The 26,970-nt window shown below is 40.9% G+C and overlaps 1 protein-coding gene across 3 annotated transcripts in view; it reads right to left on the bottom strand.

Moving 5' to 3' along the window:
* SORCS3 (sortilin related VPS10 domain containing receptor 3) overlaps nt 1-26,970 on the bottom strand; it is a 267,619-nt gene that overhangs the window by 56,655 nt on the left and 183,994 nt on the right. For all 3 annotated transcript variants that reach the window (XM_021536263.4, XM_085582753.1, XM_085582752.1), the window contains 6 exons: nt 25,316-25,380; nt 18,405-18,523; nt 6,116-6,205; nt 4,055-4,234; nt 2,119-2,265; nt 1,582-1,684 (listed from right to left, as the gene is read on the bottom strand). In XM_021536263.4, coding sequence (XP_021391938.3) covers nt 1,582-1,684; nt 2,119-2,265; nt 4,055-4,234; nt 6,116-6,205; nt 18,405-18,523; nt 25,316-25,380 — 704 coding nt within the window. The remainder of the gene's footprint in view (nt 1-1,581; nt 1,685-2,118; nt 2,266-4,054; nt 4,235-6,115; nt 6,206-18,404; nt 18,524-25,315; nt 25,381-26,970) is intronic.

Genomic DNA, 26,970 nt, shown 5'->3' with positions numbered 1-26,970 from the left:
ATCTAACCTCTGTCCTGTACCAAGTGTCCAAGTATCCAATCATTGCTGGAAATGTCCCACTGTAAATGAAGTGTTTGATCAGCCAACATTTGTGAGAAAAAATTGCAAAGATTATCCTTGAATGCATTCAGCAACATGGTGAGATGCTCCTACTGTTGTGAAACTGGTTAGTGGAAACAGATGTGTATATTCCCAACAGGTAAGGTTTTTTCATCTACAAAGCAGTAAGGCAGAAATTATATTCTGCCTTTTAAAGGTTAATTGTTAAACTGGGAAAGCATTCATCCCATGCACTGGCAGTTTGAAAAGAACCTAATTTACTAACAATTTAGATCAATGCCTAGAATCTCACAGTCCTGCTGCCTCTATTTACTTCCTAAAAGGTTAAAAAAAAAAAAAAAGCTTTTGTAATTACAGCATCATGAGTAGGGCTTGTTCCTAAGCATCCATCTAGCAAGTGCAACCTGCCAGGAGTGATGACTCCACTTGGCTATGCATGGGGATATCTGGAGGTTTGAACCAAATTATCTCACTTCATTTGGCCTGGATCAGTGAACTGGAAATCACACGGCATCTCCCTTGTTGAGATATAAATGTCATGAAGGGAACCCGTCTCAGGTTCTGCCTTAGTCTGGCAAACACACTGAAGCACAGAAGGATATGAGAATGAAAATGGGTAAATTCATGCAGACAATATGCTAACTGCCCACACTTGCAGGCCACTGCTACGCTGAAGAGAACCAAGGAGATAAACTGAGCCTTAGAAAGAACAGTTAAGCTATTCAGACATATTTGAGTGTAGGTAAGACCCTCCATTTGAAAAGGCAGAACAGCCTCCATGGCTCAGAGGCCAGCTTTTAAGAGCACCAGCCATTCAGGAAGCACTTTCTCAGCCCATGAGCTCCCACAGAGCTGAGGGTGACTGCTGGTAGCCCCATCCATCCTGTGGATTAATTACAGTGGCTCAGCTGCTGCCACCATGAAGTATTGTAGCAGGCTGTCATTTAAACAACACCACCTGCCAAAGCACTGTTTTGCAGAACAGCCCACAACACCACTGGCCCATGCAGTGTTGATTAAATGCTGCTAGTCTTGCAGCAGTACAGAGTTAAAAGCAGGAGCCATGCACAAGACAGGCACCCAGGAAGCCCAGGCTTCACCTGACAGACTTTGTGACAGCTCTGTGCTTGCTGCTCAAAAGGTGGGACATATTGACACCTCCCAGGAGTGTAACCCTTGGGTACTATTCTCCTTCATGGTACCTGCAGCAAACAGGTAGACATGTCCCTCAGTGGCTGTAACAACATGAGAGGACTTAGTAATGCCACTGGGTAAAGGTACCTTGCAAGTGTGGGCTTACATCTGCAAGTGGGTTATTGTAGAGCAACAAACACCTGACATCTTTTTTGAACTTGGAGCAGTATGCCTTCTTCTAGCCCAAAGCAAATGGGTGTCAATGTGAATTAGCTCAGTATTTGCTGAAACAGAGCTGAAAGGTTTTACACCAATGGGAAATACCTCATACACTCTCAGGCTCCCAGGGAGGTATGGGTGGGCAGTGAGAAGCATTTATGTTCTTACCTGTGGCCACCAGCAGCCCAGGAGCTGTGTCTTTGCTGGAAATGCTCCCTGAAGTATATGGATTCTCCGAGAGCTGCAGGCGCAAGTGCAATGAGCAAAAGGGCTGTTGGCAGAAAACAAACAAGAAGCAGAAGCTTTAATATTCATCAAATTAAATATCAGAGGAACCCTTGGTGACTGCACATAGATGCTCTGATCCCTCTGCTTTTAACACACATAGCTCATATGTTCCTTTGATGGGTAAGCAGGAACTCTGCACTACAAGCATATCTGCCCTTGTTTTAACAACAATCTGACTTAGAGCACTTTCCCCAGCAACTTTCTTATTCTGCCTTGAATTCTATTAAATACTTCAAGAAAGATGGTCAAAATTTTCCCTTAAAACCTACGAAACTATAGATATAGAAATTTACTGAATTCATTTAACCACAGAAAGTCAAGAGAAAAAACACAGGGAGAGTTTTGTTCACCTAGTGGCCACAATAAGAAGCTCTGAAGGAGTCAGTGATGCCTTGGAAAAGATCAGCAGCCACTCACCAGCTGGCAAAGTACAGGATCCCCTCTAAGATCAGTGTCCGGTGCCTGTAGCAAACGCCAGTCTCTGCCCTTGTTGTAGGTAATGAAAGTCTTGATCTGGTCATCCACCTTCCTGTTAGCCAGGAATATGCCTTTGATCCCTGCTACCTAGGAAAAAGGGAGAGAGGTGAAAAAAATACATTGGAAGAACAGAGCAAAAGCAATGTCCAGCTGAGCACTCTCGGGAGTGGCAGGTCTCTGTAAAAGCAATGAAGGCATCTCAATCCAATCTTAGAACACCAAATGGCACTAAAGGTATATCTTGCAAAGCTGAAAGGTCTTGTGTGGTTTCTCTCTTTGGAAGAAAAAGACAAGGATGGTCACAGAGCAAATCCCTAGGAAACAGCCCACTTTTGGATTTCATTGAGTTCTTGCAGAGAGGGTAATGATGGGCTTGAAGGTGCAGGCTGCACCTTCACACTTGAGCTCTGTGAACTTGAGGATGGGGTCAGCCCCACTGCCTCCACAAACTGCCAAAACAGGGGAGACAGAAGATCACATCAGAAGCAGTGTGGGGTCCTTTTGTGTACCAGGAAAAAAAAAAATCAATATAAAAGATAGGAATTCTGAACATGCTGTGACACTGATGTTTTGCAAACTTGATTTCTTCGCTTTCTTTCCACATCCAAATTCTGACAAATCAAGCCAGTTGTTTCAAATGTTTTGATTTTTGTCAGCAGAACCCATTCCAGCAGAATATGGGCCTGTCAAAACATCCCCAAGAAAATTTCGTGTTGAGTCTGGTCTTGTTTCACAGCTGTGAAAGTGAGACAGGAAGAAGAAATTTTCTGCAAATCTGCAACTTCCTGGCAACTGTCAGGATGCAAATCCTTCTACTCTGAAGCCCCTAGAGTGATACTACTCTTTAAATGACTCTGTAAAAATTTATTAGCATTTAACAGTGAAAAGTCTATGATACACCACTGGGGAGTACACAGGTTTGCCCATGAATGTGAGACAATGCATGTTCATTTTAGCTGGTTCATCATAACAAAGAAATATACTTTTTCAGAGGCAGGAAAATATATTTAACCAGGTGAAGAAAAAACATAAATCCTGTCCTTCATACTAATCAATATGTTATTTGTGATTTTTTTTCTCATTGACTTAAACTACCTGGATTTTTATAAACAAATTGATTATGTTATTAAATGAGCTTTATTCTGACTGAAATAAAAAAAAAATGTATAGTTGTAACCTCTGCATGCAGCTGCAAGAATATTTCTCTGTGTAATAGTAGTAATCAGCCTGCACCCATTTCTATTAATAATGCTGATTAGTTGTTTGATGCTGGCAAAGCACTGAGCCCTGCATCTCAGCAGATCTTCCATCCAACAAATAATGACACACAAAAACCACAATGCTCTGAAGAAACCATGAACTGGAACTGCTCTGAATGCACTGCTGCTGGCCAAGGATGACAGGCTTGGAAGAAGCATGAGAATGGAAGATGGTTTGGGGTAGAAGTTATCCATCTGTCATCTCTGGGCAAGTGGCACCTACAGATTTTTGTTTATAGTTCACAAACTGTTCAGAGCTCATGAGGGTGCAGTCCAGATTCCCTGCCTGTGAGCAGGTGTCTCTAGATGCCCAAGGGGAAAAAAACAGTATGTTTAGTCTTTCTATGGATATCCATACTATGATGAGAAGGATATGATCTTCCCTTTTGGAAATGACACATATCTAACCAGTCCTTGACTTGAACCCAAACAGTTGTTGCACCTATAGCAGAATAACTGCATCTATTCCCACCTGAGTCAACTCAGCATCAAATCCAGGAAATACCTCAGGGCTGACCCTAATATAAATGAAAATCCTGGGAGGTTGGTAAGAGATTTACACTTGCTTAAACTAGCAGGCCATTGCTGCTCTTTGTAGGGTGACCTTTACTACATACCTCATAAAGGTCAATGACAATATTCCCCTCCAGTCCTCGGCTGCTTTTCACATTTTCCAAGGCCAGGGTGAAGTAGACCCCGCGGGTGTCTGAGATGTACAGGTTATAGGTGTCATTCTGGTTCCACTCCTGAACAGCTGCAAACACCTGATTCTCATCTGTGCTAATAATATGCATGTCCTGTTAAAAGAAGACAAAAGGCCTGTTACTGAGGATCTCTGTATTTCTTTGCCCTTCGGGACATGTAGTAATTACCATGAATTATGAAAGAATGGAGATGGAGCATGAATTATAGGTATGTTTAACAACTTTCTGTTAGAGCAAGCCAATAAATTACCAACACTGTGACTCTTCTGCATTTCACTTTTTAAATAATCACCAGCTGGGTGAAGGGTTTTCTCTTTCTTCATTTTTGGTACCTTCAAAGAATTTCATCCAGTTCCATTTTTTATTTATAAATTTGTAAGTCGGTTTTATTACTCATGGAAGATTCACAGCCTTGGAGCCTGAAGTCTTCACAGTCACAAAGCATCATATGGCACCAGGCTAAAAGCAGTGATAATTTTCATTCACATGCTGAAATAATGGGCTTGTGCTTCCAACTGGCAAGGGATGGTTTCAAAAAACCTTGGATTTCACATTTATTTGACTGTGAGGTATAGGTAACAGTTTGAGCTGCTGCTGATAGTGATTTTTAAAAACACACTTTGCTATTAAGTGTTTATTTGAGATCAATTACCCCACAATATATGGGCTATCAAATAATCCACTCACTAACCACTGCTTGATTTCTGCTGCTGACCAAGATCCAAAAAGTCTAACAATGTTTTCTCCATTTAGTTTTAATATCAAAGAGATTTAAAGTGCATTTTCCTGGTATTATTTTAAACCAGGTTCATGGAAATTACTTTCAGGGTGGTGATGAGTATTTAAGCACTTCATCCTTGCTACCACTGTTGAACAAGCTGACACAGGTTCAGCTAGAAGCAAAATGACTGGTTATATGAGACTCCATTTATCTATGTGTAAATATTTAAACTTTTTCTAGAGTGCCAAGAGGCCTTGATTAATTCCTTTTACTGTTTCTGCATCAAGAAATCATAATTCTTGAAGTCTCCCAAAGGATGGAGTGACCTGATTTCAGGAAAGAATATCTGGAGGAACACCAGCTCAATATCCTCATCCTGACTAGGAGCCATCTTAATCTTTTGTGTGAGGTATCTAGATGAAAAGTTGGGATTGATTAAATGGGACTATTTCTAATAGACCTAACACATCCTATCAGCATGAGATGGGGAGAAAAACCATTTGAGGGCCTAATTCTATCCCAGTGAGTACAATCACTGGGAGATTTGCCATTTCCCTCAACAAAGGAAGACTAAATCAGGAGGTTTGCTCTTGCCCAGTAGCTGTAATTCCTTAAAGATTAAGGAGGTATCCAATCTATTCCAACAGTGTGAAAATAAAGCAAAATGCCCAATGACTTCAGTCTGTTTTTACCAGTTGCAGTGGAAATATTGCATTACCCTGGTGCCAAGCTCGCATACATACAACTCCAGCAGAGTTCATTAATCTGCACATGACAGATAGTTATTACTGTACAGCAAAAATATTCTAGTAACTAAGGGCAGCATAAACAATCCTCTTTTACATGGCTCAAAGACTTTTTCATGACACCTAGCCTTAAAGTACTTCTGATTTTTAAATTACAGAAGTACCCCTGATTTTATAGCATGCACCAATTCTAAATCAGGGCCACCAACAAATCTGTATTATAACAGGTCATTTTCCTAGTCCTGGTGGCAACACTATTTTTGATATGAAGATGCTATTTGCCTTCTTAGCCACTTCAGGAGTTGCTGGCTCATGTTCAGCTGCTGCCAAGCAACACCCCCAGGTCCTTTTCCACTGAGCCACTTTCTAACCACTCTGTCCCCAGCCTGTAGCAGTGTGTGTGGTTGTTGTGATCCAAGTGAAGGACCCAGCACTTCAATTTATAGAACTTCACATGTTTAGCTTCCCAAGGTATTACATGTCTATGTTCCCAAATGGTGGACTCACCTTAGGAAGGGAGTATTTGGGTAATTTGATCTGTGCAAAAGGCTCCCGTCTGTATGACACGTAGTAAGTTGCTCTTCCACCAGTTGTCACCTATGGAAACACCAAAGAAAGTGAGTGGTGACCCTTCTGAGACACTCTGTGATGACACCTCTAACAGTGCTTTACAAACTTTCTTTCAGGTACCTTTTCTATAACAGGCACAGCTGTCTCTAAAGGCATCTGGGTAACTCCAAAGAAATCACAAACCTGAGAGGGATGGAGAATTATTTATTTAAGCTGTGCTACTGAACTTTCCATTTTGTCTCCTATGATTGAAATCCAGTGTGATTTTAACATCTCAGGAAAAAAAGTGCTGAGTGGGAGGAAAGGGAAGACCTGGTTTCATCACATGGTCCAGCTCAATTACCTTGGGCAAGTAATTTAAAGTCTCTGTGCTTCTGTTCTTCCCCTGTAAGTAGGAGATAATCCCTCTTTGCTGCTTCTCAGCCTTGTCTGCACTGTAAGTCCCTTGAGGCCAGGATTGTCTTCCAACAACCTTTTACAGTGACTAACAGCAGAGATCCACACTAGCACCATTTACTGCTACTGTAAATGTGCTCTTGGAAAGCTGGAGCTAAGCTCTTAGATGCCCTTTGTCACTATGAAACTGGTTCCTCTGAAATTAGACTCTCTGAAAACGGATGTGCGTGGGGGGAACTGATAGACATCCAAATCTGCAGCTTTATGGACTGAATTAACTAAAGCCTATGCAAAAATGCCATGCATCAATGAGATCCAACACAGATAATTTGTAAAATACGGGATGTAAAACCTGTCAAGAGTCACTTACTCTTGCTGTAGGTGTTCTTTCTGGCACCATCTCAGACCTGGCTAAAACAAGGCTTACATCAGTGAATTTCCTATATTCTGCTGGCTTGGCAGTCTTGCAGGTCTTGAGATAAAACAATGCACAAAGCACTTGTCTATTGTATGGAATATCACTTGTTGGCTTCTTAAGTTTCCAATAAAGCTAAGAGAAAGGTCCTAGATTCTCTCCTAGATATACTTCCTTTATCTGACAGTGTATTTGAGAATGAGCTTACATAGAATACAGTTACAGCATAAATTGTATTCTCAGTAATGCTATCACCTCTAGATAGTGGCTTTCTTCCCTAGAGAAGCTGTCATTCAAAGGACACACTATTATTGGTCATGAAATTTGATATCTAATCAACTCTTTTCCATTGACAGTTTGAAACACTGTAAAGAAAGGGAGGTTTAAAAGTAGCACTAGCTTCTCCACTAAGACTTCCCCTTCAGATTTTTCCCCATTTTTACTTGTAATGTCATCATAACTGTATTTAGCAACCTCCAGAGAAAAAACAGAAACAGCCACTATTATAGCACACATGGCATAAGGCCATGAGAATGACTTATATGACAGAAAATAAACTCTATACAGATAACATTTAGCTCAAGCCAAGGGTAAACACAAACAGGAAAATGTAGAGCAACTTGTCTACAGACCCAGAACAAGTCAGTAGAAGAGACAGGGAGGAAACAGCAGTCACTGGACTCTCACTTCATGGAAAGAGCACTGTGGACTGGCATAGCAATGAGCATTTCAGCTCTGAGCTGTAAGGATCACAGAATCACACAATGGTCTGGGTTGGGACCTTAAAGATCATCCAGTTCTTCCTTGTATCTAAACTAATTCTACCCTCTTTCAATTCAAAGCCATTCCTCCTTGTCCTGACACTCCATGTCCTTGTCCAAAGTCCCTCTCCAGCTCTCTTATAGCCACTTTAGGTACTGGAAGGTGCCCTAATGTCTCCCTGAAGCCTTCTCTTCTGCAGGCTCAGTAAGGTCATTGAGTGCTACTTTGGAAAGATATATTTCCATTTAATATTTCTACATCAAAATAAAATTTTCACAGGAGAGAACAGACTGTTCAGTTGATTCATACTGAGTCCACCTATAAGGCAAAAATTCATGTTTGCAGTAATTTTATCTCTCTCAGCTCTACAAGCACTGCTCAAAGGATTCCCACACTTCTAGATATTGTTTAAATATCACAGGGAATATTTAAATATCCTCTCTTCTCTTTTAATATTTATGGCCTCCATTGGAAAACCCAAATTCTCAATTCTCACATGAACTGAGTATGTCCAGTGACTACAGGCTAAGAACCCTGCATTCAATAGCCACATCTTCTGATGGGCTGAGACTGGTCTTCAACTTGTAGATAAGGAAATTAACGCTTACATACTTTGTCAATGGTGTGATGCCCAATTCAGATTGAAAACAGTCCAACAATCTTCCAGTTAATCCAGTGAACATAGAGTGGCAAAAATATCCGGGGGTGATGAACTTCCACTTTCTGTGCAACAACAGGCTCTACTACAAGTCTGTCACACTCAAAACTTTTACAACATTTTTTTGGCTTTTTTGAATTTCTTGTTTGTTTGTCTGGTCTTTAAATGCAGAAAGTCAGGATTAAAACATTGTTAAAGTTCAGTATGCAATAGTTAAACTCCCTTTTAGGCTTCCACCTGGACTAGGTCACCTTGACAAGGGTTTAGAAATAGAAATATTTGAAGTTTGTGGTCTTCCTGAGCCAGTTAATATGAAGCCACCCACAATTCTGTTGGCAGGAGTTGTGTAAGCTTTTCCCAGCCAGGGTCTCATCTTCGCATGATTTACATGCACAGTTATAACAGTTCCAAAAAAATGATCAAGCCTCCAATAAAGTTTTGGCAAGCACTGTGGTACAGAATGAATTTTGGAAGGCCCTACTTAATTTATTTTGATGAACTTTTCCTTTTCCTATGAGCAAATGCTCCAACATTGTAAATCCCAGAGATTATGGCAGTGTTTTGCCCTCCAATGCCTCCTTTCAGTTCACATTTGATGAATGCCACCCAATTATTTGCTGTGAGCTCATCTGTCATGCTCAGTACAGAATTAGCTGGGTTTCTCTTTTTCTTCCTCCATTGCTAATGACTGGATCATTAAACTGTTTTTCTGGATTTCTATTTTATGTGTTTAATTGGGCTTCTGGCCAGTAGAAATTATTCCTATGGACAAATGTGTTTGTCATTAAACACATCTGTCTCTCCTAACCTGTGTTCTTTCTTCTTCCCTCCACTCATGAGCTACTACTTTTCTTTAATACTTCCACATTCAAGAGAAAAGTCTCATCTAATTTATATCAGCTGGCACTTAAGAAGAGAAACATGAGACATTTCTCTTTAAAAGCCCTGAAAGTCTGGATATGTTAGCTCATTCCCCCTCCTGACCTGTAATGAGACAGAGTGCATCAAGAAGAAAACAAATACATTCACAAGACTGCATAAAATTACACAAAATTTGTCATGGAATGTATTTATCTCAGTAATTTCTGTGACATGTCCAGGAACACATAAAGCCATTTCTCATGTTAATGATTGAATATGATTATTTAAGAGCAAGTTTTGCAGCTTGCTTCCTTTTTTTTTTTTTTTTTTTTTCTTTAGACTTAAGTTCATCTGAGGGAGAAACATCTGTTTATCTAAAAAAGTTTGGAAGGCAAGTAGAATAAGTTAAGAGGTCTCAGACTGTAAAAAAGCCCTAGATGATGTGAGGAATTGTAGATCACGGTGTATGCAGTCTTGTTTATCATCTTCCTGGCTGGCTTATGCTGGGACTCATAATTTCCAATGTAAGGCAGATATTGATGGAACAAACATGAAATTACTAAATCTCAGAAAGACCCCTGGGCTAAAGAGGACCCCATTTGCCTCCTGCTGCTTAAAGAATTTGCAGGAAAGTGAGCAAAAAGTTCACAGAACCAAATTTTACACTTCTTGTTGATAGTAAGTTCTTAATAGTATATAGTTGATGTTATTTTCAATAAACACCTCACTTGTTTTCCAAGGTGATTCCTCTGCTTGTAGTTTCCTTCCTTTCCAGTAACATCAAATGAGCTGGTAGGAGTTAAAAGTTTAGGAACACTATTAGTGTTGCAGCAGCATCCTGAATCTGTGTTCTCCACCTCCATAGGGAGCCATGACATCCCATTCCCATTGCTTTAACTTTAGGTTCCCTTTCTCCTTCTTGTGAGCATAAAATCCCCCAAATCAAGTTGTGGATTAAAGCACAGAAGAATCATGGCAAGTTTGGCAGGACAGCTGCTCCACTGACACACTTACCAAGGGATTTTGGGGTTCTTCAGAGACAGCCCTGCCTAGGCCTTGAACAGGTTTGTGAGTATGAGGATTGAAAAGTTGTGCCTCCTCTCCCAAGCCTAACCACAATTCCGGTCACAAGAGATTCAGAAGATGAGGAAGAACATGAACCTAGTGTAATTTCTTCCTTCTTGATTACCCACCACAACCAGGAAAAGCAATCTTCCAGATATTTCCGTGCAGTGAGGTTCTGCACTGCCCCAGCATAAATCCCAGCATGACAGGTACCATCCAGTCTGAATTATCTCCCGGTGGTTTTCATTAACATCGTGCCTTCTGCACAGTCATTGAACAATATGCAATTACCAGAGTGTGCTGTGGAGTTTCTGTGCATGAAGCACCCTCAAGTTGCCTGGTAAATTCAGCAGGCTTAGAAAACATGATACTCTTTAGAGCATCACAACCATCAGAGAAAATTTGCTGTGACAAAGGAGCATTTATTATACTGGCCCAGTCCCTGTTCAGCTCCCTCTCCCCTCAGAGAAAAGATGACACAGCTAAAGGACAAAAGTAATGTTGAATAAAAGTATTGCATTTGTTTTAAAAGCAACTCCTGCAAAAAATGTGCAGTTACACCAAAACACAAGCCACATCAGAGCTGCAGGTGCACATCACCCACACAGAAACCACTTATGAGAAGAGCATAATTGTACACATTAAACCTCCCTTTGATTTCAGAGGAAACATATGAGTTTGCCAAGGCAATACTTTATATCTTCAGCTGATCAATCAGACAACGTGATGGGAGGGGAGAGAGTGATAAAAGAAAGTACATCACAAAAAGCCCTAGAAAGAAAATCAATAAAAAATAAATAAATTAAGGAAAATGTTAATATTTTTTTTTTTATCAAGAGATGTTTAGGCTCAAGTTCCAAATGTAATATTTGGCACAGAAAATATGAAACTGTGCTAGAAATGGATGAAAAGCACCCAGCAGTGAATAGGAAAGTAGCTGACTACTTACTGCCTGTCTTGCTTTAAGAAGGGCTTTTAACTAGCACGTGGGATGCACTTTCTTTCATCTGTATGGATTAATTTCCCCCACTGGAGTGCTGTCCAGCATTTTAAATAGGAGTGAGAGGAGATCAGCTCTGGCAGACATTATTCACCAGTAAAACAGGTGTAATCGTGTTCATCATTTAAACGTCTTCATCCTATTAGTTTCATAATAAGCTTTTAATGATTCCTTCAATAAAAGACTCAGAGACCAGCCCCTACAAGCTGGAGAGTGCTCCATTGTCCCGCCAAACCGTTTTCTCTACCATCGATCGCAAAGATAAAAATCAATCGTAGCTAAGCAGGGTGAAGTTAAAAATAAATTGCATGGATTGATTTCTGTTAAGACCTTTGGCTCCTATTTAATGAAGGAAAAATGGAGGAAAGAAATTTATATTTGAACGTGGTGTATTTAGTTTCTATGAAAATAAAGAAAAGGTTCTATGCTGGGAAAAGAACATTTAATTTCTCCCCTCTATCCTGTTTCACTGCTGAGAAGTCTCACATTAATTAAAAAAACAACCAACAACAAAAAAAAAAATTTCTTTATTGCTGGGGAAATTTGCCACTTATTTAAGTTTTTAAATTGATAACTTGACAACTGAGGTCAGGAATCCCTATGAATTAGCATCAACTCAGCTGTGGTTGCTGTTTGAATTCTATCCACCTGATAAATTACTTCAATTCAGCAAATATGCTCATTTAGCCTATTCTTAAATACTCAATAAACTTGAAACATACACTCATGTCCTACTAAACATAAGTACTTTCAAGTGCTCCTAAACAAGCGTAGTTACAACCAGTAATAATATTAAACTACTTATCTGAGCTGGGCTTAGATATATATAGCTTCTAGAATCAGGAAATTTTTTCCTCCTCTATAATGCCTCAAAGAGAAATGTCCCCCAACCTGAAATCTAATATTATTAATAATAAGTATTTTTACTTCTATTGAGGCTGGGAAAAAAAAAGGGTTATAATAAATATATCCACCATGAAAAAAACAGAATTTGATACAAATAAAAAGAAAGTATATAAATGCCATTTTGCATCAAATTACTTCAGAAAATTTTGGCCACACTCTGATGAGACAGCAGGTGTCCAAAAAAGGAAATATTATCCATAGGTTTTGTAAGACATTATCAATGATTGTGGGTGAATACTGACATCTGCATATGTTTTAAGGAAACTTTTCTGATGCAAAAGAAGACTGAAATGGTTGAGCAGATTTTGGCAGAAGCATTTGTTCCTCTGAGCCAGAGGAGTTATTCAGATGTGCACTGTAAGACTCCCACTCAGCTGCACCACACAACAACCTCGGAAGAAATTCTGGATTTGCTCCTTCTCACTCCTGCCAGTGAGCAGGCTGAGATGCTGCCCTGCTGTGCAACTCCCTGAATTCAGCAAAGGTCTTCCAAGTTCAAACTTCAGAAGGTTAAGAAGAGTCAGATAAAAGATCAGTATCACAGAAGAGCATTTTCACTTGAACTTTTCAGTTTCCATATGTAATTCCTACAATTCCTACAAGACCTGCAGCTGCTTCTACACTGCTGCATGCACAAGGTGTGAGTAGCCACCATCCTTTGCTCCTAAATGGCAACACCACAGACCCCATCACATTCAGGAGGACAAGACAGTCAAGCACAGTCAAGACCCTGTCTCTCTTCCCAGCTGCCCTCACACTCTTTTCTTCCTTCATCACATCAACCTCAAAACAAAAGGCCATCAGGAGAGCAACTTTATTGAATATCATATGTCCCAGGACAACCTGAAGGAATATGGACTCAAGAGAAAGATGTGCAGTTCCCAGGGTTCCTAGGAGACTGGATCACAAATGAAATGGCATAGAAAGAAGACAAGAAAGCTTTCCAGAAGGAGAAGTAGAAACAGTGAGAGACAAGACACTTGAGTTTCAGCCTGCAGCTAAACACCTTGGTAAATTATGCCATGGGATGGAAAGGGGAAGTGGTACCTGTGCTTCCATTCTTTAAAGGCCTTGGAGAGAGATAAGCCACTGCCTCAGCATGTCTCTGATTAGTGGTGCAAAGCACTTCCCTTTTAAAGTGGAAATAGACCAGGATCCGAAGCAAAATGCCAATTCTTTTCCATCATACTTTACAGAAATCACTCTTTGTCCTTATGACACCACCAGTCATGCAGAGATCTGAGAGGGGTCATCTCCAAAGGCATTTGTTTGGCCTCTATCACCCCCAGACCAAACCAGGTACCAGCTGCTAAGTCTGAGGAGTCTTCTATACCCAGTGGCATTGTCACTGCTATGGAAAGTGCTGAACATCTGAGCTACAACTCAGATCAACTTCAGCTCCTTTCCACTGGGATAGCAGAGTCTGCAGCCTCCTGGAGAAAAATAAAGACATAAAAAACAACCAAGACATGTATTGATCACCCATTCACACACCTCTGCACTTACAGCCAGCTCAAATCAAAAAGGGCGAAGTAACCCTGAGGGTCTCCCAGTGCTGACAGAGACAGAGAGGAATGGGCACAGCAATAACTGCATGCCACACTAGACTGGTACAATCTCTAAGGGAAAAGCCACACATAGAAGGGTTTACACAACACAACAAAATTAATAGGGGGACGGAAACATATTTATGAGACCTGGATCCACAAATGGGGGAAAAAAGAGAAAAAACAATTTTGAGAAACCAAATCCTTTCTCACGTCCCTCAGGATCTTGTGAATATGCCCAAAATCTTATCTGTCCTTTAACTCTATCAGTTCCAGCTCAGAAAAAATACTGTCTCCCTGTAAATTTTGTCTCACTGGCATCCTTAGGTCACCAGCACCATAACAGCAGTGCCAGCAGCCATCATGTCACACATTCTGAAGAGTTCCATCACTATTTCTGTCCATCTCCTGATACCTAGGCTCCTGTGGGAAGACACAGTCCTCAAACAGGTCAGCACTGGGAATGTCATCCCCCTCCACCAGCAGCCAGGCTCATCCACAGTGGGAGCCCAGACTCCCAGAGGCACCAGTGAGCCACTGAGGTGCTTGCACATAACCAGGAACAGCTCCTTTAATTTCGCAGTTCTCAGCTCTCCATGGCAGCTATGGGTCTGCCCACAGGAATGCTGCTCTCTGCAAAAAGCCCCATCCCAGAGCAAAGCTGATTCCCAGGGAATGCCCTGTGCCTGCCCCTCAGACCCCCCAAATGAGCAACACTGTACTGGGACTTCTGTGGCCCAGACTTTCCTCACTGCCTGGAATAAGCAGTGACATTTGTTCAGGTTTTCCTTCATTTTCAGTGGAAATTTTTGATCTGTTGACAAAGAAATATACACAGATCATTCCTAATCTTCTCTTTAAAGAACCAAGTAGCATTTATATTATTTGTTTACTTGTAAGAAGATAAAAGGGTTTTCTCCAAACAATGCTCTCACTCAAAATAGAATTTCCAGAAAAATAATTGCTATTTTCATTAAAGCCTATTTAATTTTCAGCACTTTTCAGCAACCTGAGCAATTGCATTAGAAACCCTGACAGAAGACTTGCTTGAAAAATACCATTCCCAGAATTCCCTCTGTAATTTATTTTTTAACATATAAATTCTCCAAAGTATCAGTACTCTAGACTCATCCCAAATTACTACCTTTGATCCCTGTGTCTTATAATGTAAGCTCTGCAGATAAGAATACCAAAGCAGTTCAGGTAATTGTCGGGAAATCACATATTTTAGGCTGTTGTAGGTTATGTTTGCACCTAAGTTTGAAAAGTGATATTGTTTCAGTAACAAGTACTCACTGGAGCACAGCTATGTAATTGAACATGGACATTAAATGGCAAAGTTGATCATCAGATTAGCTCCTCCTGCTATAGTACACAAGTCCAGACATTCCAAGGTTTTCTCACAAATACATGACTTGTTTTGCAAGTTGGATGATTTTTAAGCATTAATCATGAAAAAAGATTATGATATTGGCTCCTGGTTACATCAGACCAATACTGTGAAATGAATGAAAATTTATACATACAAGATATGGTAAGATTTTCTCTTAATGTATCAATTTATGCAGAATGATCCAATCCAATCCTAGTGACATGATAGGCATCATTAAATAACTATTGATCAATCAAATAGAAAGTCAGTCAATAAATTTAGAGTGATCACCTACTGCTTTCTTCATAATAATTCTTCCTACTCTCTCTTAGTAGCTATTTCTTTCTTCCCTCCACATTACCTTTTATATCTTTCCTCCTGAGCTATATTATTTTTCTCTTTTGCCTGGTAACAAGTGCCAGTCTTCAAACTCTCTTCAACAAATAAAATTTTCAAGCATAAGATCATTCTCATTTTCCTCCTTTGTACTGTAATTGTGAAAGATCCTTTCAGAAGTGCTGCATAACAGCAATTGTTGATTTATAATGGCATTATAATATCTTCTGGGTTCTTCTTTCCTCTATCCATTATGGCTCATAGTATCATGTTTGCTTTGAGTGCAATTACACAAGTTAATGCTCCCCAGGAATCTTACAGCACAGGCCTGGTTATCAACTTGGTTATAATGGATATTCACTAGTAAATAACTCTATGCAGATAATCTAAGACATTGATATCAATATCTGGAATTCATCTTCCCAAATTTTAACTGTCAAAAATTTCGTCATTTTCACTAAGTTCTACTTAGGTTCCTTCTAATATTAATGAGAAAGGCATACTCAAAGAGAGACTTATCTCATGTTGAAATAGGTGAAATAAGAAATATATTGCCCCTGAAGGTTTTTATCTCTCTAACTTAAGAGAAGCACTGTCTACAGATTTAGACTAAAAATCTACTGGTTTAATGACAAAAGTTTAAAAAAACAAGTTCCTCTCTCCACTCCAAGACATTAATTCTAATTTGTTCCAGAACAGACATATCAGAACTCATGCACCAATGCTTTATGCAGCTATTAAACCTCACCAGGTTCTTAAAACTTAATTTGATATTTATTTATTCATCTCTGTCTAATATTTTAAATTCTAAAGACCTGGCTCCTACACTTCTGTCCAAGATTATCCAGACTGAACAATACACGTGAGACATTGCAAGCAGTCAGTCTGACACATCCCATAATAGGCAGCAATACCACATGGTTTGTGAGACTAATACATCCAGGACACACCAGCACTCCTACATATGTACCAAGCAAACAGTCTGCATAGTCCATTGACCGTGTCCTGGATTTATCACACCTTCAGCTCAGAGTGTTCTGGGAATCTGAAGTCCCTGTATGTCACTCAAGCTCTGCATGGGCTCAATCCCTGCCCAGCATCTGCAGCCACTCACTCACAGCAGGCTGCTGGACAAGCAAAAAACCCTGCCAGGGTGATACAAAACACAGGGAAAGGGATAGACAGCCTGGGAATGGAGAGCCTCCTGCACAAAGCAGCAGCAATGTTCTGTGTGTATATGCAACAGATTTTTCCAGTGTGGGGATATGATTTTCAATTCAAACACCTATTAAGCTATAATGAAACCTTGCTAAGAATTGTCAAGACAATTGAGTCTTACATGTAGATACATGCATGTGTTTGTACACACACACACGCACACGTTTTTTAACTTGAAGTTTTTAGCAGCTAATAGCCCGAGCTTCTCACTGCTCATTTGAGGCAGAGGAACACACACACCAGGCCTGTGTCTTCACTGTGAGATCAAGATTCTAAACAGAGTGGCCTTGTTTTAACACAGATAAAAGCTGGGAAGTGAGAAACATCTCTAAGGCCTCATGCTTAAAGAGTTGGATGTTCCACAACACCCTTAGCCACAGACATAAACCCCCACATTAAGACAGTCTCCCTAAAATACTCCTTGGAGAGCAGAGCATTTATCTATTGGAAAGCCATTGCTTTTAGTCAAATCATGACTTACTAAGTTGCAAAAACTGAATTCACAGTGTTTTCTAGCAATGGCCTCTCCAGTGAGGCCAAAAGAAGCAGTAGCAGACTGGGTTTCATGGGGATTGAGGGGAGCTGTGGCTCCATTGCAGTAGGTCATCTCCAGAGCAGCAGACTCCCCTGCTTCCAGAAATCTGCCAAGTCTTGCTCAAATGCATGCAGTTTTATTACTGCAGTCCACCCAGGCCACAGGGATCCAGTCTTCTACATAATCCCAGCACAGACTTATCATTCTTGCCTCTTATAAGAAAGTCTGACAATAAACACAGCAAATCTTTCTCATAATTTTGATGCAATCAAGAAAAATTCTCACTCATGGAAATAAAATAGGAGTAACCCAGTCTTACTCAAAAAGGGGAGCATGTGTCATTTTTGTACCACCTGAATGCAGTCTTCATCTCACTTTGTTCCCCCTGCTTCAGCCCTGGTGACAAGCAGTTAACATCACCATGTCTGTAATTACTGTGTCTCCTGAGCTTCCTACGATCTGGAATCACTGCAGCCTGGCTCTCAGTTTTCAACCAAATGGTACATCTTCAGGAAGTGATCTTCCAGACTGTACTATTCATTCTCAGGCTTCTACAGACACGAAATTTAGAGAGATGGCCCTGTTCCATCCAGCCCATGTATTCTTAAAAAATCTCAAAACCACATAGTTTCTCAGTCGATTTTTAACACTTTCTCCTCATCTACACAATCATTACCAACTGACAAATTTACAGACACCTTTCACTTTGAAGTTGCCCTGCAACATCCTTTCTCAATTTTTCTACTATTTTACCTCCTACTACAAATTTTGGTTCACTCTATTAGTATTACTTGACTGTCAAATCAGCATAAACCTTTCCAGTTGCTAAAATAATCGTTCACATGTTTCTTTTGTTCATCTCTGTTCTCCCCAAATCATTTGTAGTCCCTTTGTATTTTACAATTAGCCACACAAATAGCAAGTTGTGAAATCCATGGACCCTTAATGAACAAACTTGAAAAATATATGATTTGAGACAAGCGATGAGCAGAGAGATCAAGTGCTCTACCCTAGACTGCAGAGCCAACAGGATGAACTCCCACCTCTTAAGAACTGCTGTCCCATGTGCTTATCCTAAGAATATTCTAAAATATCCTAAGAAAAAGTATCTTGTGCAGGCAGAATTCATGTGCTGTTTGTATGAAGGCAACGTACCTGGATGAAGATGTATTCATCCTGAACAACCAGGGAGCTGACGTCGATGGAGCGCGGAAAGGGCCCGCTCCTCTTGGTCTCGGAGCACTCCTGGATCCGACAGGTCAAATAGTGGGTGTCTGCAATGGGAGCACAGGGACACATCAGAAATGCCCAGGTAGCAGCCACTTGTCTGTAAACACCATCAGCAGCTCCAAAGAAGGTCTTATCTCCAGCTAGGGAGATGCTATTCCAGGATCTGCCTCCAGTCTTTGACACTGTAACTGCTCTCTGAAGCTAGAAATTCACCATACTTCAGCATTGGCCATTCCCTTCCCTGTTGTGCAGACATCCCTCAGGAGACTGAAGTTCAAACCATAAATGGAGGCTACCAACCATAAATGCATGAAAAAGCTGCTGATGAGACCATAAAGAGCAGAAGTCATCCAGGTAGAATTCACCAATTCCTATATCCTTCTGGAAATCATACCCCTGTCTTCCCTCTGAAACCCCCTAGCCTTGTTTACTGGTTTTAATTGTTGTAGTAAAACACAAATCAACATTATTAAACTGAACTTATTTTTCTGTGAAAATCACAAGCATCTGCCAAAATTAAGTTTTTATAGCAAACATAGGCTAGGAATGAAAATCCACAGCCATGAAATAGCATGAGTAGCTGAAGATTCCTAAGAGTAGTTATATGCACTGCATGAAGCATCAAATGTTTCTGTCTAGAGAGAAGAACAGAAGATCATCACACTAATGGGGTCCTGTCAGGCCTTGACATTGCTTGAGAGGAGGAACAGGATTGGGGGAAGAATGTGAAGACAACAGAAGGAAAAGGCAGATATACAGAAAGTTAGAACAAGAAGAGATGTGCTCACCTCCAGTAAATTGAGAGAGGTTATAGGGGATTAAGCATTATTTCACTCAGGCTAAGAAAAGACCTCATGAAACAGAACAATGAATGCACTTTGTTTCTGGATGTGTGTAATCTAAATATGCCATCTCTGCTTTTCAACTGCTCTTCTGAAAGCTGCAAATTAGGAAGAAAATAAAAATACTACTAAGATGACAGCTAGAATGATAAAAGGGTCATATCTTTTGCACTCTGGCACTTTTACAGACCTCCTAGATTCAAATGCTTCTTTGCTTTTCTACAAAGGGTGACAGAACATCAATGAAGTAAACAGCAAGTTTGTAAGGGCTGGGGTGAGCCTGGTGCAGCGATTTTAGCTCACAACAGAGCCTTCTGACATGGACCTTGTCAAACTGAGCCCAAAATGATAAGAGAAGTTTAAAATTACAGTCAGTAGCCCAACAAAGCTGCTTACAGGATTCTCCATCATCACAAAAAACCTGCCTTGTCCTTGGTCTGTGTCCTTTCAGTGACAGCAATATATGGGGCAGTGGAAAACTCTGGGGGGCACGATTGAAATCCTCTGAGATTCAGCCAACTGCCTGCCCAAATTCTAAAACAAGATTCATAGACTTGTAGTTTCCTCTTTTATAGTCTTGTCCCAGAAACAATCTTAAAAATGCAAAAATAATGCAAGTCAGAGGCATTAATAATTAGACTAATAATTTCTAAAATATTTTGTCTAAAGGAGTCACAAACTACAGCCAAGCTTTAATCTACGAAAGGTCCATGCCCAACCACCCAGTGACTGAAGGCCCAGCCCTGTTTAAAGGCTGCAGACCTGGTTCTGGGTTGATGCACCAGGGATTCCAGGTTAATAAGGGCTGAGTCAGAGCAGTCACACAGGTCTGGTGCAGTAATGAAATCGTAGTCCCACTGAGGATGCTAAAGAAGCAGAAAATGTTGCTGGTGCCAGCTCAGAGTACTGGGCAGTGATTAAAGTGTATGGTGAAAAACACCTGACCTAGAGACAGTGCCAACAACCAGAGTATCAGAGCTGTGCTTTCTCCCAGCAAAAAATTCCAGCAGCAACAGCAAAGAGGTCAGACTTTCAACTGGCATAAATTAAAATTCTTCATCAACTGATATAGACACACTTGGCCCAGAGCTGCTATTTAGATCCTCAGTGTGGAACCTAAGACAACCTCACAATGGATAAAAGCAAAGAAAACAAGAGGATCTTATGAGCTGCCATGCTATCCAAAGAGATCAACAGCAGTAACTTGCTCTTTGAGGTAGCTCTAAAATTAGGTAGAACAAGGAGGAGAGGTCAGGAGTTGTATTTTTAGAAGCTCATTCCCTCCAGTACGTTCTCCCACACAGTCGCCTGGATATTCTTATCCTTCCAAAAAGGAGATAATTTGCTGCTGCTGAGTGACAGAATGGGAAGAGGAATAAAAACCTGTCACAAATAAATGCAGATAAATCACAAGTGTTGACATGACAACGAGCTTCCTGCCTATTGGGAAATGTGTCATTTCGAGTGTGTTACACCAGCAATCAAATATACTCAAAGAATGGCACCTGATTAATATTCACAAGGAGATGGTGGTGGAGAAGGGGGATAGCTCACTACCCATTTTCCATTTAGTCTCTTGTTTTATTTATTGTCATATATTTTACAATACAAGCCTATGTAAAAAAAAACAAAAATAGACACAAATAAAATATCTTTAAACCTGTCTGCTTTAGGATACCAGATAAAGTTAAGTCTTGCTTTTTTTTCTGGCTTCCCCAAAGAACAAAATTTAAAATCCCTTTAAAATACATTAAAAATCAGGTAAAAAATGTAGCAGCAACCAGTTCCATTCCAATTTGTGTGCAACTCCAAGCGAGAAACAATCTCAAGTCCCTGCTCAAGCTTCTAAAAGGGTGCCATTCACAGAGCACATCTTCTATGTGAGAACAACAAAAGCCTCCATTAAGAGAGAAGAGCCTATCCTAACTTCCAGGCTATTATTGCCCTCTCCTCCAGAATGAGGTAATTTTGCACCTTCTGGGCAGCCACAAGGTGAAAGGACATTCACCCAGAGAGGCAGGTGACATGAGACATGCCTGCAAAGCCTTGCTTACCTTTCACTGGGAGGTGTATTGCCTAAGGGAGGTTGTTTCTATCTGGGCTCTACTTCCAATTTATATATTGTCCTATACAACACCAGAATTAAAGGCTTTGGGTGTTTTGGTTTTCAGGGTTCTTTTAGCGGGTTGGATTTTTTGTTACTTTTGGGATTTTTATAATATTCCACTGCAAAAGGAGTTGAGAAGGGCTCCCTACTTCCCAGGCAACATTAAAAACTTGCCATGCTTATAAGCAACCTCAGCCACTTCCTCAGCCCATCTGTGAATGTGGCAATATGGACATCAAGCAGCCTGGAGGGCTTGCTGCAGCTCAGATCCCAGCGCCCATGCCTCCACACAAACCCTTCCCACCTCACCCAGGATCAGGGAATGGCTTTCACAGATGTACAGCCATGCACAAACCCTTCCCACCTCACCCAGGATCAGGGAATGGCTTTCACAGATGTACAGCCATGCACAAACCCTTCCCACCTCACCCAGGATCAGGGAATGGCTTTCACAGATGTACAGCCATTTTCCAGCTGAGGAGCCTGAGCCGCCTCCTCATTGCTATTTAACACAGTCTTCCATCTTGAGATTCCGGGGTGTATTTTTGTCCTTTTTGAAGTGACAAAACGGAAACAATTTCTTGAAATTGGAAGGGACAAACTGGTGAAATAAGCCAAGCTACCACGTCTCATCTTTTCCTGCCAGCCATGCCAGCTTTGGCAGGAAGCAGGAGCACAAGATGTGAGTCCCTGAAGGGAGGCAGTGAAACAGTCAAAGCTGCTGTGTCACTGTGCTGAAGGCTGCAAAGGGCAACTTGTGTGCGGGTGACTGGGACTTAGACACAGGAAAGCAAGTCCTGCCTCCCTTCTGGGATGGCTGGCCAGCATGGCTAATAGGGAAAAGGGCAGCTGATAGAGACAAGTTGCATTGGCAGATTGGCTCAGCTTAAATCAGGCCCTGATGTTCAGGCAAGATTTAAAATCGTAACATTGTGGAGGTGTCCATGAGAGGGAGAAAAAAACTCACTGGCCTCAATAATTTTTCCCCCAAAGAAAGAGATGTGTAGACTCTCCAGGAATTAGTTACCCTGTTTTATCCTTTTGGTTAGCTTTTCTCACCCTCTTCTCCCTATAATTCAAATCCTGTTTATTGCAGTGTATCTCTGAGTGGGGTGAAGATTAACACACTGAACATCAGAAAGTTCAATATATCCTTCCCAGGAATGCTGGTGGGTGCTTGTGTCAGCGTGATCACAACAGCTCCCTTGCATCCAGCCCTGTCCTGGCTGTTGCCTATTGCACTCTGGCAGGAGGCACAATGCCCAAGGCTCCTACATGTTTTTACAATTTAAAAATGCAAGTCTCAATTATTATTCTGCTACAATGATTCTGCCAAGATGTCGAAAAAATGTGAAAAACTTCATCTGCTACAAAAGATGGGAACAGCTCGAGATAAGATAGGCACTGGAATTATCAGCATCTTGCAGTATTTAAGGAGACTAGACACAAGGGCAGATGGGTTTTTCAGTGACACAACCATTTCTCATGACTGGACAGACAAAACCATGTGGCAAAATATCTTGAAGGACAGTCACCAGAGAGGTGAACAGGACTGCCAGCTCCCAGATCCATAAGCTTATTGATAGCCCTGACTCATTTATGGATGAATGAGATTCCAGCATGCCCCAACACCTGTTCCCAGCTCCAGGGCACCTTTTAGGCTCCAGTCTGAATTGGTATTAGATAGGTTCTTGAGTCCCATTAATGTCAGAAGAAAGAAAAATAAAATACAATTTTAAAAAATTTTAAATAATCAAATTTAGGAGTCTAGTCCTAAATAGCACTTCCATTCCTTCCCCTCCCTTCTCCAGTGCTTTTACTCTCTACCTATTTTTTGTTTTAACTTAAAATATAGAGGCAAACAGAAGAGGACATAAAAATGCCCAACCTAAAAGAATAATATTTTTCAAGTAGCCAGTGACATTGAAGGCACAGATTTATCTATCTGAATTAAACTAAGCAATGGCACTACTTAAATCTATATCTGTTAATACATCAGATAAGTGACTGAGACACCAGACTGACCTAAAAGGCATAAGAGAAGCCTTTGCTTCCTTCTGCATAATACTGAGGAAAACTTTCATCAGAAGCTTTCTGATCAAGAGGAAGTAACTGCAGGGCTCCATTTTCCAGCAGGTGTAAGTGCCTCAGCTATTTCACTGAGCACATGAAGGCCCAATTTGGTTGCAGAGCTAACTGTGAGAAAAGTTCAGTGCCCCACTGCTGAGCACCCAGAGCTGAACAATATCACACTGGGGAAGTCTACAGCTGTGAGGCTGTGTTGCTTTGTTACACAAACTAATATTGTTTTAGGGCTTAGAACCTGTAATTGGAGCAGCACTGTTCTTTTGTGCTGGGCTGGGAGAGGAGTCCTTTTACAGTCCAGCAGGGCCAGCACAGCCCAGCAGATCTGGGATGGCAGCTGCAGAGGGGCTGATTTGCTGACACTACTGGCCAAGCCTGGCTTCCAGTGAAACCCTCAACACCACCAGCTGCCAATTTCAAAATGCTGAATTTCTATATTAAAACAAGAACAAAGAGCAAACCCCTGAGCAAACAAGACCTGAAGGAATAGAGCTGTCTTTAAGCTGGGGATACATCTTTCAAACATTTACATCCTTGACATATCCAATATTCAAATAGCTGGGTGAGCAAGTTTAAACTTAGTTTGAAAACAGATTCCATCAGCACTTTGCTTGCTTGCTTGCTTGGGTATTTTTTATTTGCTTTTGACCACTTCTCCCATCATACCTGCAACAGTACACACAGCAGCAAAGGCACTGAAGATGCCTCCCTACCTTGTCCACCCACCTGTCGGCCTGTTTTGCTTTTTCCACATATTCAACAAACAGCTGTCACCCCTGAGCTGTTATTGCCTGGTTATTTATTCAGCTGCCATCACTAAATAGCAGTGGGAGGCCAGAGAGTGATATTAGAACATCCACAACCTCAGAGAAAGCCATCTTGACAGACAGGAGCTTGTTCACACATCTGGCCTACACAGCGCTTGACTAAAACAGAAAAAAGTTTGCAACTAACAAAAAATTAGGCTTTTTTTTCTCCCAGAAATCTTCTAACTTCTCAATCCTATGTTGTGTTCCTATACTGTCCCTACACTGAAATGGGACACTTGTTCCATTACTCCCTTTTCCTCACACTGGAGTAAAGTTCCACACAAGGAGCAGATGTGTTACTATGCTGCAGTTCCTGTGAGAAATACCTACAACACTTCAGAGAGAGTAAGTCAACTTACTTCTAATACCATGTGGAGATTGACTACATAGGAATCCATTCCACTGCAAATGTGACTAGATTCATTTCAGTGAGGAGTTAAGAATTATTTTTTTTTTCCTATCTCCTGCTTCAGATCTAGGCACCTTTTCAAGCCTGTAATATGTTGGTATGGAACACCTATTTATACATTATGAGCAAAACTAAAAAATACTTTCAATACAAGACAAAGGGGCATAGGGACATTCTGGCTAGAGGGCAAGTCTGACTGCAGGTAATTTCTCAAATTCTCAAGTACCACCACCTAGCTGTTCTGAGCACCTCTGGAAATGCACAGAGGTTCCATGGTACAGTGCTGGTAGCCCAGCTCTTCATGATGGATGTAAATTACGTGATACTGAAACAGCTAAACAGGGAACAGAATAGATGTGTTCTTAGCCCACAGACTGTGCTTCTGTCCACCCCCTCCACCGACACAAGCCCTGCAGCCCATGACTTTCCCCTACAGGCTCAGGATAAGAACATCACATCAAACCCCATGACCCACATCTCCAATTAAAAGTAAATGTGGAGGTAAAATGAGTAAAGTGGATTCTCATTCCCACTCCATTCTTGGCTCAAAGCACAAGAATGTAGCACTGGCTGCAGGCACTCACGTCCATCAGCTGTCCGGGCTTCCATGTGCACAAGGTCAGGTTCTTTATCCAAACCAGTCACTGACCTGGGAGAGGAGAGAGAGAGACACAGAGAGAGAGAGAGAAGACAGTCAGTCAGCTGAAAGGCTGCAATTAGACAGAGATGGTGAAGGAACGTAAATCCAGTTTAAACCTACCTTGGGACACCTGGTATGTAGGTCTCCACCTTTTAACAACTCATCTCCTTTGTATTTCCACACTCAGGGCCCCTACACCAACCTTCCCAGGCACGAGAGAGTGATCCTGACTGTCCTTTGTCTTTGATCAAGGCTACTATGACAGTTCCAGTGATGGCAAAGAGAGCTGCGACCAAGACCCAGTAAAATCAGAGTTCTGTTTTAACGCTGAAGGAAAAACAAAGGCACAGCAGCTTCATGCCTTCAGAAAGCAAATTAAAAGGAGGTTTTATTTGGCTGATTAGAGACATGAAAGACTAAATTTCCTGATTTTTTCCTGGTTTGCTGGGCAATCTTGCTATTCTTTACCTCCTTTCCCCCATCTTTAGAAGAAAAACAGTGTTGCACATATGGTGAATTTCTGATTTTTAAAAGGTGAGAAAGTATTCATTATTCACACCATGATCCCATGCTATCCATGGTCCTTGACAATTATGAAAAGAGGCACAAGGAGTTTCTTTAATCTCACTAGCTGGAACTCAACCACCCCAAGTCAAATCTTCCCATGCATTGTTATTTACTCCCTAAAAATATTTTTCAAAGCACATTAAAAAGATACTTTTCCTCCTGGAAGAGGAAAAGTCAAGCCCAGAACAGAAATGTTATTATTAGTGTCCTGGCTGATAGAATCTCTGGGAGATGAACATTTAGTCCTAGCAATGGCTGGCAGGGGAAAAAAAATCCATAGATGTCCACGTGATTTATGATGCTGCTTCTCCCAAGTTAACCAAAGGGTTAGATTAAAAAGGGACAATGACAAAAATCAGTTTCTAATTTGGTGGGAGTTGAATTTGATACAGTAGATTGTAAATAATAGATTCCCTCTGAGCCAGCCAACATTCAGAACTCCCTAATGTTCTGAAAACATTTTTATCACATTCTTTTGCCATTTTCATCCTTGAGGCATCAACAGCAAAAACAGTAAAATAATAATAATAATTTTAAAAATACAGATGCTCTGATACATTTCTGTGAATCCCACAAAAAACACAGCAACTGAAGCAATGACAAGCATATAAATGATCTGAAGTTCAGCTAAGATCAGCCAATGCTGCAAATGTCAAAATACTACATTATGACCCACTGTGCAGGTAACTGAACCTGGCACTGCTTGTTAACGAGAGCACCACATCGATATCAAGTCCATTCACAACACTCTGAATTGTGGCCAAAAGATACCAACACAACAAAACAAAGCAGCACAGGCAGGGCTTTCATCACCCCACTCACAGTGAGAAACAGTCTGCTCTTTAATCGCTGCCATCAGTTTCAGGGTGATCCCACCAGGAAGAAGGACAGTCTGTTATTGGTAAGGATGCCAGAATGAGTCTGACTTCTTGTGATCACACAATTATTGGGATCAAAGCTCCCCAATATATGGACACGGTTAAAAGTGACAGGAGGATACACAGAAATTCCTTTAAATATCAGTGGAAAACA

This window comes from Lonchura striata, chromosome 6 (assembly GCF_050655825.1).
Source record: "Lonchura striata isolate lonStrDom1 chromosome 6, ASM5065582v1, whole genome shotgun sequence".
In the NCBI taxonomy this organism is placed as follows: domain Eukaryota; kingdom Metazoa; phylum Chordata; class Aves; order Passeriformes; family Estrildidae; genus Lonchura; species Lonchura striata.
Note: the sequence above shows the minus strand (reverse complement) of the source record. Positions and strands in the feature narration are given on the sequence as shown.